Source organism: Cnephaeus nilssonii (genome assembly GCF_951640355.1).
Source record: "Cnephaeus nilssonii genome assembly, chromosome: X".
In the NCBI taxonomy this organism is placed as follows: domain Eukaryota; kingdom Metazoa; phylum Chordata; class Mammalia; order Chiroptera; family Vespertilionidae; genus Cnephaeus; species Cnephaeus nilssonii.
In genome coordinates, this window is record NC_137071.1 from 103,939,648 (window position 1) to 103,953,689 (window position 14,042).

The 14,042-nt window shown below is 44.9% G+C and overlaps 1 protein-coding gene across 2 annotated transcripts in view; it reads left to right on the plus strand.

Moving 5' to 3' along the window:
• Positions 1 to 2,508: 2,508 nt before the first annotated feature.
• Positions 2,509 to 14,042, plus strand: part of ARHGEF6 (Rac/Cdc42 guanine nucleotide exchange factor 6) — a 135,463-nt gene continuing 123,929 nt past the window's right edge. For both annotated transcript variants that reach the window (XM_079765285.1, XM_079765286.1), the window contains exons 1-2: positions 2,509 to 3,293; positions 4,511 to 4,594. In XM_079765285.1, coding sequence (XP_079621411.1) covers positions 3,129 to 3,293; positions 4,511 to 4,594 — 249 coding nt within the window. In that variant the 5' untranslated portion in view covers positions 2,509 to 3,128. The remainder of the gene's footprint in view (positions 3,294 to 4,510; positions 4,595 to 14,042) is intronic.

The window sequence follows — 14,042 nt, forward strand, 5'->3', positions numbered from 1 at the left end:
ATGTTGTCAAATTGATTTGGTAATGGTTATACAATTCTGTGAAAATACAAAAAAAAAACAACAAACTGAATTGTAAATAGGTGCAGTGGCTGCATTTAAAAAATAAATTATGAAAGTAAGTTGCAAACATATTATTTCACTCCAAATACTTCAGCATGCCTTTCCTAAAATTAAGGTGTATCCCAAACCTGCTTAAGGGTAATGGGTGTATCCCATAGTCTCAATAAAAGAGATAGCAAGGCCAGAGCCTAGCAGTAGTCCTCCCACTAGAGGTGGGCTCCTGCCTGGCCCCCCATATCGCCAAATTAAATTTCTTCTAGTCTCTTTTCATTTGCGTGCAGCCCTTCTCCAGAACCAGAACCCTGAACCAGAACCCTGAACCACGCAGGATGTGAAAAGGGTTCCCACACAATGGGAAATCATATCCTGCTTGTGGGAATGCAAATGTATATAATCATTTTGGAAAACAATGCTTTGAACATCCTGATGAGGTTAAGGACTAGTAGTAGGAGTAGTTTAACAAGCAAGGTGAAAAAAAAAGATGGTAGGCTGTGGTTAGAAAAGTGTAGTGTTCGAATTCACTATTTAGGAAGCAGAGAAATTTGTATGATGACAAAAGTACAAGATGTGACCTTACAAGTGTTTGGATAATGTGGAGGAGTGTTCATTGAAGATAATGAGGCATGTCAGACTGGGTACAATCAGGACAGAAAAATCACAGAGGGATTTGAACAGAAAGAATTTAACATAAAGAATTATTAATGATAACGGGATTGGAGTAATGAGGGATTGGCTAGTAATATGTAAAGGGAACTCTAAAAGGATCTAGAAATAGCAGATATACTATCAAATAGCAGGCAATATAAAAATAATATATTATAGCCATTCCCTTAGAGCTGTGATACTCCATGTCTCCGAGATCCAGGCCTTGTTAGAGAAGTTACTTTGGTGCTGAGTCAGTGGATCTCCCTGGACATCTGCCCTCTTGAACTTGCTGAAAATGTGCCTCTCTATGGTGTTGGTGCCTGTTACAGGGGAGGTATCTCACCAGAGACACTCACTACAGAACCACCGAAAGGTGGTGCCCAGAGAAGCTTCTATCCACTGTGCATTGAGGAAGCCAATGCCACAAAAGGTGAGCATCAGGAAAGCTGGGAGCTTGGCAGGAGCATGTGGAGTGAACACACAGGAAATAAAAAAAAAATCCCTTTTTCCTGCAATGTCTTTCCACCACTATCTACTGATAAAACTTCATGTCATGCCAACTGGCAAAATAAAAAATATTTAAAGGACTCAGATCCATTTTCACAGAACAGGCATAAAGAGGGAAGATTCAGGTGGTCAAGGACCTAATAGTTCTAATCATGGATTGTTCTTGTGGATGACCCAGGTATTGGCAGAAATAAAGTTATTTCTCCAAGTATGACCTTGGTTCACCTGTATCAGAATCAAGTGGGGCACTTTAATAATACAGATTCCTTTGTCCCATTGCAGATCCTTTGAACTAGGGCAGTGGTCGGCAAACTCATTAGTCAACAGAGCCAAATATCAACAGTACAACGATTGAAATTTCTTTTGAGAGCCAAATTTTTTAAACTTAAACTTCTTCTAACGCCACTTCTTCAAAATAGACTCGCCCAGGCCATGGTATTTTGTAGAAAAGCCACACTCAAGGGACCAAAGAGCCACATGTGGCTCGTGAGCCGCAGTTTGCCTTCCACGGAACTAGGGTATTGGGGAGTAAGGCCCCCAAATCTTTTTAACACGTGCCCCAGTAGACTTAAAATTCAATTATGAATATTTCAAACACATAAAAGTAAAGAAAATAGTATAATAGGTTCCAGTGTACCTATGTAGGAGGATCCCACATATGAGGATGGGTAGTGATGGTGAGTTCCATGCATTTACCAATATGAGGAGATTATACTGTACTGTTAAAGTTGGCCTTATAAATTTCCCAATAGTATGACTATTTCGACTGGTCCTAAAAATGTTCAAGAATAGTTCAAGAACTTTTATTATAGCCCAGTTTTTATCTTCAGATAAGCATTTTTAATGTAAAGTGTTTATTGTTTGGGAAACATCAACCTTCCAGTCTGTAGTATAGACAGAAGACAAGTGCTTTTTTGTTCTAAAAAAATTCTGTTTTCAAGTTGTTTTTTTTTTTTTCCCCATTTATGTGACTGCTTGAGCCTCGGCTAAGGGTACTGCAGCTGGATTGTGTAGTGAAATCAGGTCTAGAAAAATAATTGCTCAAGAATGCAAGTAAACAGGATGTCAGATGTTATCCTTAGCCTATTTCCCTAAACATAACTTTTTGGCTGCAAAGTAAAATGCCATTCCTTTAGCTTCTGACTATATACAGTGATGGCTGACAGCAGGCACAATCTTCATTTGCTTGGCACTGTGTCACCATGCAACTCAACATGTTTTGCAAGCAATGATCATAACACACCATCTCTGTGAGACAGTTTGAGGAGATTCAGCCATTTCATGGAATAATTTTTATGAACCTACCTTCTTTGAGCCATTTTGTGCCAGCAGAGCTCCCTATGAGGCTCTCATCTGTCTGACCTAAGAGCCAGTTGGCATCTTCCTCTTGACAGAAGCCAGATTTTCACTGGGGCTAGACTATTTATTGACAGCATTTTCCCAGACTGGCCCGAGAGTGTCTCATTTCCAAGGTCCCCTGAAGTGCTGGCTCACCTCTGTTTTCCAAGAGCGCTCGCTTCCTTCTTTCTCCTCCCTCCCTAGCATCCTCCTCACTTCCTTCCCTTACAGCTTCTTGCACTGTTTTGTTTTTTTCTCCCCTTGGTGTGTTCCTGTGTGTATTTCTTCTTTTTTTAATTCTAATGAATTTGTTTTGCAGATTTTGAAAAAGAAAACCAGTGTTATCCAGGTTTTTACATTAATTCTCTTCCCCCATCTTTGAGTGTGATCTTTGTGGTTTTAAAATCCCGTAATTTGAGTGAGTTCCAACGTTGTCCAAGAAAGTTGTTTTAAAGCTTTGCTCTGCAAGCACCAGAAGAGAACTCATAAAAAGGAAGACAACAGCAGATGCAATCGCGGATGTGGCTTCGTCCTTGCAGCTGCCCCAGAGAGCTGTTCAGAGCGTACAGTTCTAAGGAATGAATCCAGAAGAGCAAATCGTGACATGGCTTATATCTCTGGGAGTTTTAGATTCCCCCAAAAAAACTATCTGTGATCCGGAGGAGTTCTTGAAGTCCTCGCTGAAAAATGGGATAGTGCTGTGCAAACTGATCAACAGACTGAGGCCTGGCTCCGTAGAAAAGGTAAGGGACATTTACAGTATCTTTAGGAGTGCTAACTGTGAGAGAGCAGCAATAATGTAACGCTTGAGATTTTCTATTGTCCCGGTCTGGGGACTCTCCTACTTTAATCTCTTTCTAAGAGTTGGATATTCTTTCTTACTGATTTTGTAGTTTGAAAAAGTCAGAAAATAAAATGTTATACTTTAGTAATTGGCCACCAAGAATAGTATTATAAAAAACTGTTAAGCCACTGATACTAGGGGACAAGGAGAACACCCATATTACAAGCTTATTCTAAAAAAACACCGAACCTGACAAGCTTATTCTGTCATAGAGATACGTCCCTGTGTACCAAGGACATGTTTTAAACTTGGGGTACATATGAGTCTGTGGAATAATGGGATGATTTATAACAGATGTTGATGGTGTTTAGTGACAGTTTGACTAAAATCAATGTAGATTTTCTTCCCAAAGAAATAAAATATTCATTGAAAGAGAGGCTATTTAGCAATTAGGAGAAATAATCCCAATGGCACATAGGTTTGTTAAAACAATAAAAACTAAATATATGTTTCAAGTACAACATGTGTTCAAAGTGAAACTAGCCTTATTCTCTTTTAAAAATCCAAAACTTTTAATGTTGGAAACCCATGGTCACGAGAATGGACAATTTTCAAAGCAGGCACTTCAAGTCAGTTTAAAGGTAGAGTCATGCAAGTATGTTCTTAAGGTTAGCAGGAATGTGACTCTGAGTAGTTGTTTTGCCTTCTTGAACTAGTTTGTATTTTTATTGAAAAAGTTGACTTACTTATAATTTCTTAAACTTAAAAAGCAGTGAGAAAATGGTGGTAAAATGTAGATTTTTATGATCAGATGCAGAGAAAAACAAAAGGTAAAATATACTTGAATAAATCATCATGAAGAGGAGGGAGCGAGGTAGTAAGTTGAAAGCAAAACCAAACTCAAAAACTATCTGGGTTTCTCTGATTTGCTATCACCACACTCAGGCAAAAAGCATGAGAAAAAGTTTATAAGTAGAGATGGCTTGAGACTAAAGGTTTGGTGACATTTGAAACAAAGACCAACCGTTTAGATTTTTGCATCACTTCCTTTGGTGGTTATTTCTCTTCCTGGATTGACAGCAATGTTGTTCCTGTGCAGTTATTAGCGAATGGTGAATATGGTATATTTGATCTGGGATGACAGTCTCCAAGTGACACTTGACCATGTTTCTCTAGTACTGTCTGGAGCCCCAAACAGAAGCTGACTGCATCAACAACATCAATGACTTCCTGAAAGGATGTGCAACCCTTCAAGTGGAGGTAAGCCCACCCAGATTGCCTTTCTTTTTGTCATTGTTTTTTTCACTCTGCTAGTGAAGATGGTGTTGTAGTAAAAGTCCTTGGTTTATTTTCACTGTTAAATACAGGAAGCATTTTACAGAAACCATGGTTAAGACTGGTGACTCCAGTGGTGGCTTGCTAGTTTGGCTTTTCCTGAAACCATTTTCAAAAGAAAACAAAACTCTTTTAAAAAGACACCAAGCCCTGAAAGCAAGTTTCTGGTGACAAAGCTTGCATGGTGTGCTTCCCTACTAAGGGGAACTGGCTGCTGCAGAGGGTCACTGCATTCCCCCTGAGTTGGGAAAAAAAGAAAGTCTATTGTTACTTTTTTCCATTAACACTTTAAGCAGAGGCTTTGAAAAGCTGAGAGAACCTGACCCTGAGGTAGAAATTGTATATTAAATTATGTTGCATTATTTTATATTACATAGATCCTTACTGTACTTATAGGGGGTTTACTGAAACTCAGTTGATACTTTTGCCTGTGTGCCAAATTACTTCACTTCTCTGGGCCTCAGTATTTTTATCTGTAAAATGGACACAAATAATAGGTACTTCATGGGGTTGTTTTAAAGATCAAATGAGATGCTGCATAATAATTTAGAACTAAAACCTCCAACCTCAAAACATGTCTCTATATATAAAAGCCTAAGCAACCAGCCGACCGGCTGACCAGTAGCTATGATGTGCACTGACCATCAGGGGGTAGACGCTCAACACAGGAGCAGAAACCAGAGGCATGGAAACATGGAACAGATTGATAAATCTCAGAGGGAAGGGGGGAGGGAGAGGGTGGGTAGAGATTAACCAAAGATCTTATATACATACTAGAGGCCCAGTGTACCGATGGGGTCCCTTGGCCTGGCCTATGCCCTCTCACAATCCGGGACCCCTTGGGGGATGTTGGAGAGCTGGTTTCAGCCCAATCACCACAGGCCAGGCCGAGGGACCCCACTGGTGCACAAATCCATGCACCGGGCCTCTAGTATGACATAATGTATGTAGAGTGCTTAGTACAGGACCAGGGACATAAGAAGTGTAAACATTCATTAGTAGTAGTATTTCTGGGGAAGTATTAGTAGTAGTTTGAACATGGACTCTGACACTAGAATGCTTGAGTTCAAATCTCAGTTCTCTCACCAGTAGCTTTGTGAACTTCAACATGTTACTTAACAATGCCTTTATGCCTCATTCTCCTCAGCTGTAAAGTGGGAATAATATCAGTACCTATCTCATAGGATTGGTGTGAGATATCAATAAATTCATGTTCATTGAAGGGTTTCTCACACATAGTATTCTCATAGTATTCTCCAAATGTTAGCTAGTATTATTAATAGCAATACAAGTAGCTTTTGCCCTACATAAACTTTGCTTGCTTTAAAATTTTTCCTAAAGTTACCCATAGCATCAGGCTATGCTTGTCTCAGAATATTTTATTCCAGGTTTCTCCATTGCCCAATTTTATTTTATTTTTCTATTTTTTTTCCATTGCCCAATTTTAGATCTATGTGTGTGTATGCACACACATGTCCATATGTGCACATGTATGTGCATGGGCACATGTGTGTGCATGGGCACCTGTGTGCATGGCTTTTGAGGTAGTAGGTATGGCCTGAGATCACTCTATATCCCTTATAGAATGATGGCTACTATGGAACAGGTAATAGTGTTTTCATTTTTATTTAGCAAATAAAAACAGGGTGAGGTTGCCAATGATTTCTGCACTCTGAAGCTGCCAGAAGGTGTATTAAGCTGCTTTGCAGTTCTAAGAATACTAGATAATACAGAAACACCTCATGGGCATTGTTGGAAAATGAGTTGTTTCATAAAAGTGGATTTGTCTGATAACTAATGTTTACTTCTTTAAGCACTAATGCTTAAAATATTTTTATCCACTTTGAATAGAAGTATTTCTAAAAAGTATATCATAATTTCCATTTTTTAAACAAAAGGCACTTGGCATATTTTAAATCTCTTTTTGACAATTCAGGCTGGCCTGAACATTATATGACTATTGTAATAAGGCAATATTGGCATCATGGTTAAGTACATACCTTCTCCAGTTGGACAAATTTTGGCCAGAGTCTTGGCTTGGTCAGTTATTGACTACTAGAGGCCCGGTGCACGAAATTCGTGCACAGGGGGTGTGAGTCCCTCAGCCCAGCCTGCATCCTCTCCAATCTGGGACCCCTCGAGGGATCGGGCCAAAACGGGCAGTCGGACATCCCTATCACAATCCAGGACTTCTGGCTCCCAACTGCTCGCCTGCCTGCCTTCCTGATTGCCCCTAACCACTTCTGCCTGCCAGCTTGGTCATCCCCTAACCACTCCCTTGCCAGCCTGATTGATGCCTAACTGCTCCCCTGACAGCCTGATTGTCCCTTACTGCCCTCCCCTGCAGGCCTGGTCACCCCTAACTGCCCTCCCCTGCAGACCCGGTCGCTCTCAACTTCCCTCCTCTGCCAGCCTGGTCACCCCTAACTGCCCTCCTCTACAGGCTTGATAACCCCCAACTGCCCTCCCTTGCAGGCCTGGTCCCTCCCAACTGCCCTCCCCTGCTGGCCTGATCCCTCCCAACTGCCCTACCCTGCTGGCCATCTTGTGGTGGCCATATTTTGTCCACATGGGGGCAGCCATCTTTGACCACATGGGGGCAGCCATCTTGTGTGTTGGAGTGATGGTCAATTTGCATATTACTCTTTTATTAGATAGGATAGAGGCCTAGTGCACGCGTGGGGGCCAGCTGGTTTGCCCTGAAGGGTGTCCCGGATCAGGGTGGGGGTTCCCTTGGGGCATGGGGCACCTGGGCTAGGGGTGTGTGGTGGTTTGCAGGCCGGCCACGCCCCCTGGCGACCCAAGTAGAGGCCCTGGTATCTGGGATTTATTTATCTTCTATAATTGAAACTTTGTAGCCTTCAGCGGAGGCCAGGGCAGGCCAGGAACTTGGCTTCCTCCATCGCTGGGAAAACCCAAGCCTCCTGCTTGCTCCGTGGCCACAGCCATTTTTGTTGGGATTTATTTATCTTCTATAATTAAAACTTTGTACCCTTTAGCGGAGGCCTGGGCTGGCCAGGGTGTGCAGGAAGCTTGGCTTCCTCCATTGCCGGGAAAACCCAAGCCTCCTGCTTGCTCCGTGGCCGCAGCTATCTTGGTTGGCTTAATTTGCATACTCATTCCTGATTGGCTGGTGGGCATGGCTTGTGGAGGTATGGTCAATTTGCATATTACTCTTTTATTAGATAGGATGTGACTCTGAGAAAAGTTACTTGGCCTCTTTTTTTTGAGGGGGAGGGATGAGGTCTTACTGCCCACTTTGGCTTCTGCAAACTACTCTTGGAATGCATGCACTGCATCCTGGCATGAGATTGGGGAGTGTGGGGATTGGTAGCTGCTACAATGCTAAAAGATGAAATAGACTGAAATTAACTTTGAATAAACTCCAGACCTCTAAATGGTTACATCAGACAGATTCTGCCAGTACAATTGCTGTCTAGGTGGGAAGAAGGATTTGTGGTGCTTTCCAATATTCCCAGAATTCTCTCTCTAAATCAATTATTCATTTGTGTTTTTTTTTATGGGGAGGTTACTATTATGAACGAGGCACTGGAAATAGAGTGATGAGCAAGACAGTTACTTGGCCTCTTTAAGCTCTATTTCCTTATCTGTGTAATGGAGACATTAATCATATATTATAGCCCTGGACAGTGTGACTCACTTGGTTGGAGCATTGTCCCGTGTACTGAAGGGTTGAAGGTTTGACTCCTGGTCAGGGCACATATCCAGGTTGTGGGTTTGCATAAGGGAGGCAACTGATGGATGTTTCTCTCTCACATCGATATTTCTATCTCTCCCTCTTCCTTCCTCTCTCTCTACAATCAATGAAGAACATACCCTTAGATGAGGATTAAAAAAAATAACAATAATATCTATTGCATAGGTTTGTTTTAAGAATCAAATGAGAAAATACATCTAAGGCACTTAATATATCACTGTACATAGGCATGCATACTAGCTGCTCAATGTTACTGTTAATATTAGGTAATATTGTATGCAAAATTATGCCTGTAAGGGGTATATAGGAGACTGTTGAGGCACTCCTAGAACACTGAGGGAAGTCTAATTAAATCAATACATGAGACTGAAAGATGAGCAGGGATTCACCTAGCAGCCATGAATACTGACCATCAAGTTTTAAGATTCTAGATAGCTAAGAGACATGCCTAAACACAAATCTTTGCAAAGATTTAAAAATTAACTTATTTTGTGTTTTTTAAATTAAGTTTTTTTAAAAAATTTAATAAATCTTTTTTTTTAAATTTCTTTATTGATTAAGGTGTCACATATTTGTCCTCATCCCCCCATTCCCATCCCACACCCCTCCCCATGGATGCCCCCACCCCCCTGTTGTCCTTAACCATTGGTTAGGCTTGTATGCATGCACACAAGTCCTTTGGTTGATCTCTCCCCCCTACCCCCACCCTCCCCTACCCTCCCTCTGAGGCCCGACAGTCCGATCGATGCCTCCTTGTTTCTGGGTCTGTTCTTGTTCATCAGTCTATGTTGTTCATCATTTCCCCTAGATGAGTGAGATCATGTGTTACTAGAAATATACTTATAAGAACCGAATGTGAGACGAGCAATAATAGTTATGCTGACAGGCAAATGAATCAGTCTGTAGTGAGTTTCTTTCTGGACCAGCAGTTCTTTTGAGACCCAATTTCAATGTCCACCAGTTCCTTATGTGTACATGTCGGCACTGTCCCCTCAGCTCTGGATGGTGGACAAATGGTGGTAATGCAGGTCTGACTCCCTCTGGTTTGGTCTCGCCCGGACCCGGGGGCACGGCTTCACCCGGACTCAGGGGCGCGTGGCCTCACCCGGACACGGGACCCAGCCTCACCCGGACCCAGGGGCGCGTGGCCTCACTCAGACCCGGGGGCGCGTGGCCTCTCCCGGACCCAGGGGCATGGCCTCACCCGGACCCGGGATCCAGCTTCACTCGGACCCAGGTGAGCGTGGCCTCACCCAGACCCAGGGGTGCACGGCCTCACCCGGACCCGGGGGCACGCGGCCTCACCCGGTCCCGGGGCTGTGTGGCCTCACCCGGGCCCGGGACCCAGCCTCACCCGGACCCAGGGGCGCAGGGCCTCAACCAGACCCGGGGGCGTGCGGCCTCACCAGGACCCGGGACCCAGCCTTACCCAGACCCAGGGGCGTGAGGCCTCACCCAGACCCAGGGGCATGTGGCCTCACACGGGCCCAGGGGAGCGCAGCCTCACCCGGACCCGGGACCTAGCCTCACCCGGACCCAGGGGCATGCGGCCTCACCCGGATCCAGGGGCGCGTGGCCTCGCCCGGACCCAGGGGCGTGCAGCTTCACCTGGACCCGGGACTCAGCCTCACCCTGACTCGGGTCCCAGCCTCGCCCGGACCCAGGGGCGCACGGCCTCACCTGCACCCGGGACCTAGCGGGGCTTTGTCTCCTTGATCCCAATTCCTGTCGGTCAATTCCCTCTCAGCAATTCCTTTGGCCATTTTCTCAGAGCTCCAGGGCAGCCACCGCAGGACTCGTTGGGCGGCGGGCTAGGCGAAGCTCCGGTGTGCCCGGTGCGCGGCGGTGGGCTGGTCCGGGGTGGCTGCGTCGGCCCTTGGGTCTGCAGCAGTGGCCAGTCACCGAGCGTGCGCACCTGGCCGCTTCCGGTGCTCTGAGATTCTCGAAGGACTCAGAGGTCAGCAAGCGCCGGGTCTCCCACCCCATGTCTCCCAGGGGCTCGTCTGTTCGTGCTCGGCAGCAAGTGGAGCCATCCCCTCAGCCGGAGACCGCTGGGGGAACTGCGCCGAGCATGTTCCAGGCCGCCATTGTGTCGCCTGAGCCGTAGTTCTTAAAGTGTGATCGTTGGCTCACTGGCATCAGCATCATCCCGCGTACCCCTCTCTTTTATTCTAGTTGTAGAGCATCTGCTCAGCCAGCCCTCTGGTGGTTCTGGATGGTGTCTGCTCTGTTTTCCCATTGTAGTTTCAAAATTGTTGTGGTAGGCAACAATTAGGCGTCCGCCCTATGCCTCCATCTTGGTCCTCCTTTGTGTAGTTAAGTCTTGATTGTTGTTGGTGTCACTGGGAGGAATTTTCCTCCAGGCCAATTGGCTGTGAGGTCCCGCTGTATCTATAAAGGAAGAGTTTCTGTGCAGGAGACACATTTATGGGCCGGGACTTGTTCCAGTAGGGCTTTGGCGCTCACTGAGTTTGCCTCTTGAATGTGTCCCTTATGCGAGTGGTTGAAATTTGGTGTCGTCTCACACCGACCACTAGATGCCCTCGTTTCTGGGTCTCCAATGGGGTGCAGGTCAGCTACTGTCTGAGGCCACTCAGCAGGAGTTACAGCAAAAAATGCAGTTTTCTCCTCCTGCTTGAGTGGTTTTGGAGCAGTCTGACTGGAGCTGCAGTTTATTTGGTTAAGCTGCCACAGGGCAGGTCATTTATATGCAAAAGCTGCTGTTTGGAGCCTGGGCGGGTTGGTAGAATGTGTGGGGCGGGTCTCAGGGCGGGGCGGGGTCTCAGGGCGTCACTAGGCTAGGGCGAGGCAAACTGCAATGGCTGCAAGTCTGCTTTTTCTGCCTTTCTGCATTTCCAAGTCACCGTGTCCTGTGCTCCAGCGCAGTAAACACTGATTGCTGGGCGCACCTCTGCAAGAAAGTCACTCTCACTTTCCGACACGATGGCTGAGAGTCCTGCTTCTCTCCATAGGTGTCTGGGTCTCCCGCGCTTCCCCAGAAACTAGATTTCAGAGTGATGGGGAGCTTATCTCTCTTAGGGTTGGAAAAAAAACCGTGCGTCCCTTCCCCTGCCACCAGCCTGACCCACGCGCCTCCACACCTCAGCCCCTCCGCGTTTGCTCTTTCCTCTTACCTCTTAGTTGTAAATCCACCATTCAGCCAGCTCTCCTGTGGTTCTGGGTGGCAGACGCTCTGTCCTCTAGTTGTATTTTTGAAATTGCTGTGCACGGCGCAGTTCATTTGTTTAACTTTGCTGCCATCTTGGTTCTCTCCCCCAATTTAATAAATCTTTATTGCTCACATTATTACAGTTGTTCCTATTTTTCCCCCCCATAGCTCCCCTCCACCCACTTCCTACCCCACACTCTGACCTTAGCTACCCCCCCACTGCCCTCATCCATAGGTGTATGATTTTTGTCCAGTCTCTTCCCACATCCCCACACCCCTTTCCCCCCGAGAATTGTCAGTCCACTCCCTTTCTATGCCCCTGATTCTATTATATTCACCAGTTTATTCTGTTCATCAGATTTTTAATTCACTTGATTTTTAGATTCACTTGTTGATAGATATGTATTTGTTGTTCATAATTTTTATCTTTACCTTTTTCTTCTTCTTCCTCTTCTTAAACAATACCTTTCAGCATTTCATATAATACTGGTTTGGTGTTGATGAACTCCTTTAGCTTTTTCTTATCTGTGAAGCTCTTTATCTGACCTTAAATTCTGAATGATAGCTTTGCTGGGTAGAGTAATCTTGGTTGTAGGTTCTTGCTATTCATCACTTTGAATATTTCTTGCCACTCCCGTCTGGCCTGCATAGTTTCTGTTGAGAAATCAGCTGATACTCATATGGGTGCTCCCTTGTAGGTAATTAACTGTTTTTTTCTTGCTGCTTTTAATATTCTCTTTGTCTTTTGCTCTTGGCATTTTAATTATGATGTGTCTTGGTGTGGTCCTGTTTGGATTCCTTTTGTTTGGGGTTCTGTGTGCTTCCTGGACTTTTAAGTCTATTTCATTCAACAGGTGGGGGAAGTTTTCTGTCATTATTTCTTCAAATAGGTTTTCAGTATCTTGCTCTCTCACTTCTTCTGGCACCCCCATAATTCTGATGTTGGTACACTTGAAGTTGTCCCAGAGTCTCCTTACACTATCTTCAAATTTTTGGATTCTTTTTTCTTTTTGCATTTCCGGTTGAGTGTCTTTTGCTTCTTTGTATTTCAAATCTTTGACTTGATTCTTTTTTTTTTTTACTTGATTTTTGCCTTCCTCTAGTCTGCTGTTAGGTCTCTGTATAATATTTTTTATTTCAGTCAGTGTATGTTTAATTTCTAGTTGGTCCTTTTTCATATCCTCGAGGGTCTTGCTAAATTTATCGGCCTTTTCCAGGAAATTCTTGAAAAACCTTATAACCGGGGTTTTGAACTCTATATCCAGTCGTTTGTTTTCCTCCATTTCTTTCATTTGTGATCTGTTTCTTTGTCTTCGCATTTTCGCTGCTTCCCTGAGTTGATAGAGTAGCTTTGTGTGCTAGGTGTCCTATAGGTCCCAGTGGCTCAGCATCCCCAATTACCTGAGGTGGACACTGTTGGTCCACCCCTTTGTGGACTGTGTGCACAGCCTTTTTGTAGTTAAGTCTTGATTGTTGTTGGTATCACTGGGAGGAATTGACCTCCAGGCCAATTGGCTATGAGGATCAGCTGTGTCTGTGCTGGGAAAACTTCTGTGCTGGAGACACCCTTATGAGACAAGACTTGCAAAATTGCAAAAGCCTCTGTGCTCAGCTTGGATGGGGTGGAGTCTCAGGGCAGAGCAGACAGCCTTGGATTCCCATCAGCCCTGCCCTATGAAGCCCCTGAGTCTCAGTGTCCCTCGGTAATCGCTGCAAGCACCTCTGAGAGAAAGCTGCCCTCGAGTTTCACCCGCTGCCAGACAGTCCAGTTTCTCCCCAAATGAGTCTGGGTTCCCAGATTCTCGCCTGTAACTGGAGTTCAGCGCAGTTGGGAGCTTCCGTCTCCCTCCCGCTAGAGAAAGCCAGCAGCACACTCAGTAGTCAGTCCTCTCCGTGTGCACTCGCATGTGCGCCTCCAGACCTCTGCCTTTGGTGGCTCCCCTGAGTTTCCGTGTGCTTTTCTCTTTTCCTAACAGACCAGATTCCCCCCGTATGAGTCTGGGTCCCTAGGGTCTCGCCTGGAACTGGGGTTCAGTGCAGTTAGGAGCTTCCGTCTCTCTCCCGCTAGAGAAAGCCAGCCAGGCACTCAGCCACCAGTTCTCTCTGTGTGCATGTCTCCATACCTCAGCCTTTTGCAGCTCCTCTGAGTCTCTGTGTGCCGCTCTCTTTCTTTCTACTTGTAGAATTTCCACTCAGCCAGCTTTCCTGTAGTTCTGGATAATGTCTGTTTTGTCTTTTAGTTGTAGTTTTGAAATTGTTGTGTGAGGCAGCAGTTTAGGTGTTTACCTATGCCGCCATCTTGGTTTCTACTCAATATTAACTTATTTTGAATTGACCGTATTTGACATGTAACATTGTGTAAATTTAATGTGTACAATGTGTTACTTTGATACATTTATACATGTAATATGCCCATATTAATAATTATAGTGCAACTAGAGGCCCGGTGCATGAAATTTGTGCATGGGGGTGTGTGTCCCTCAACC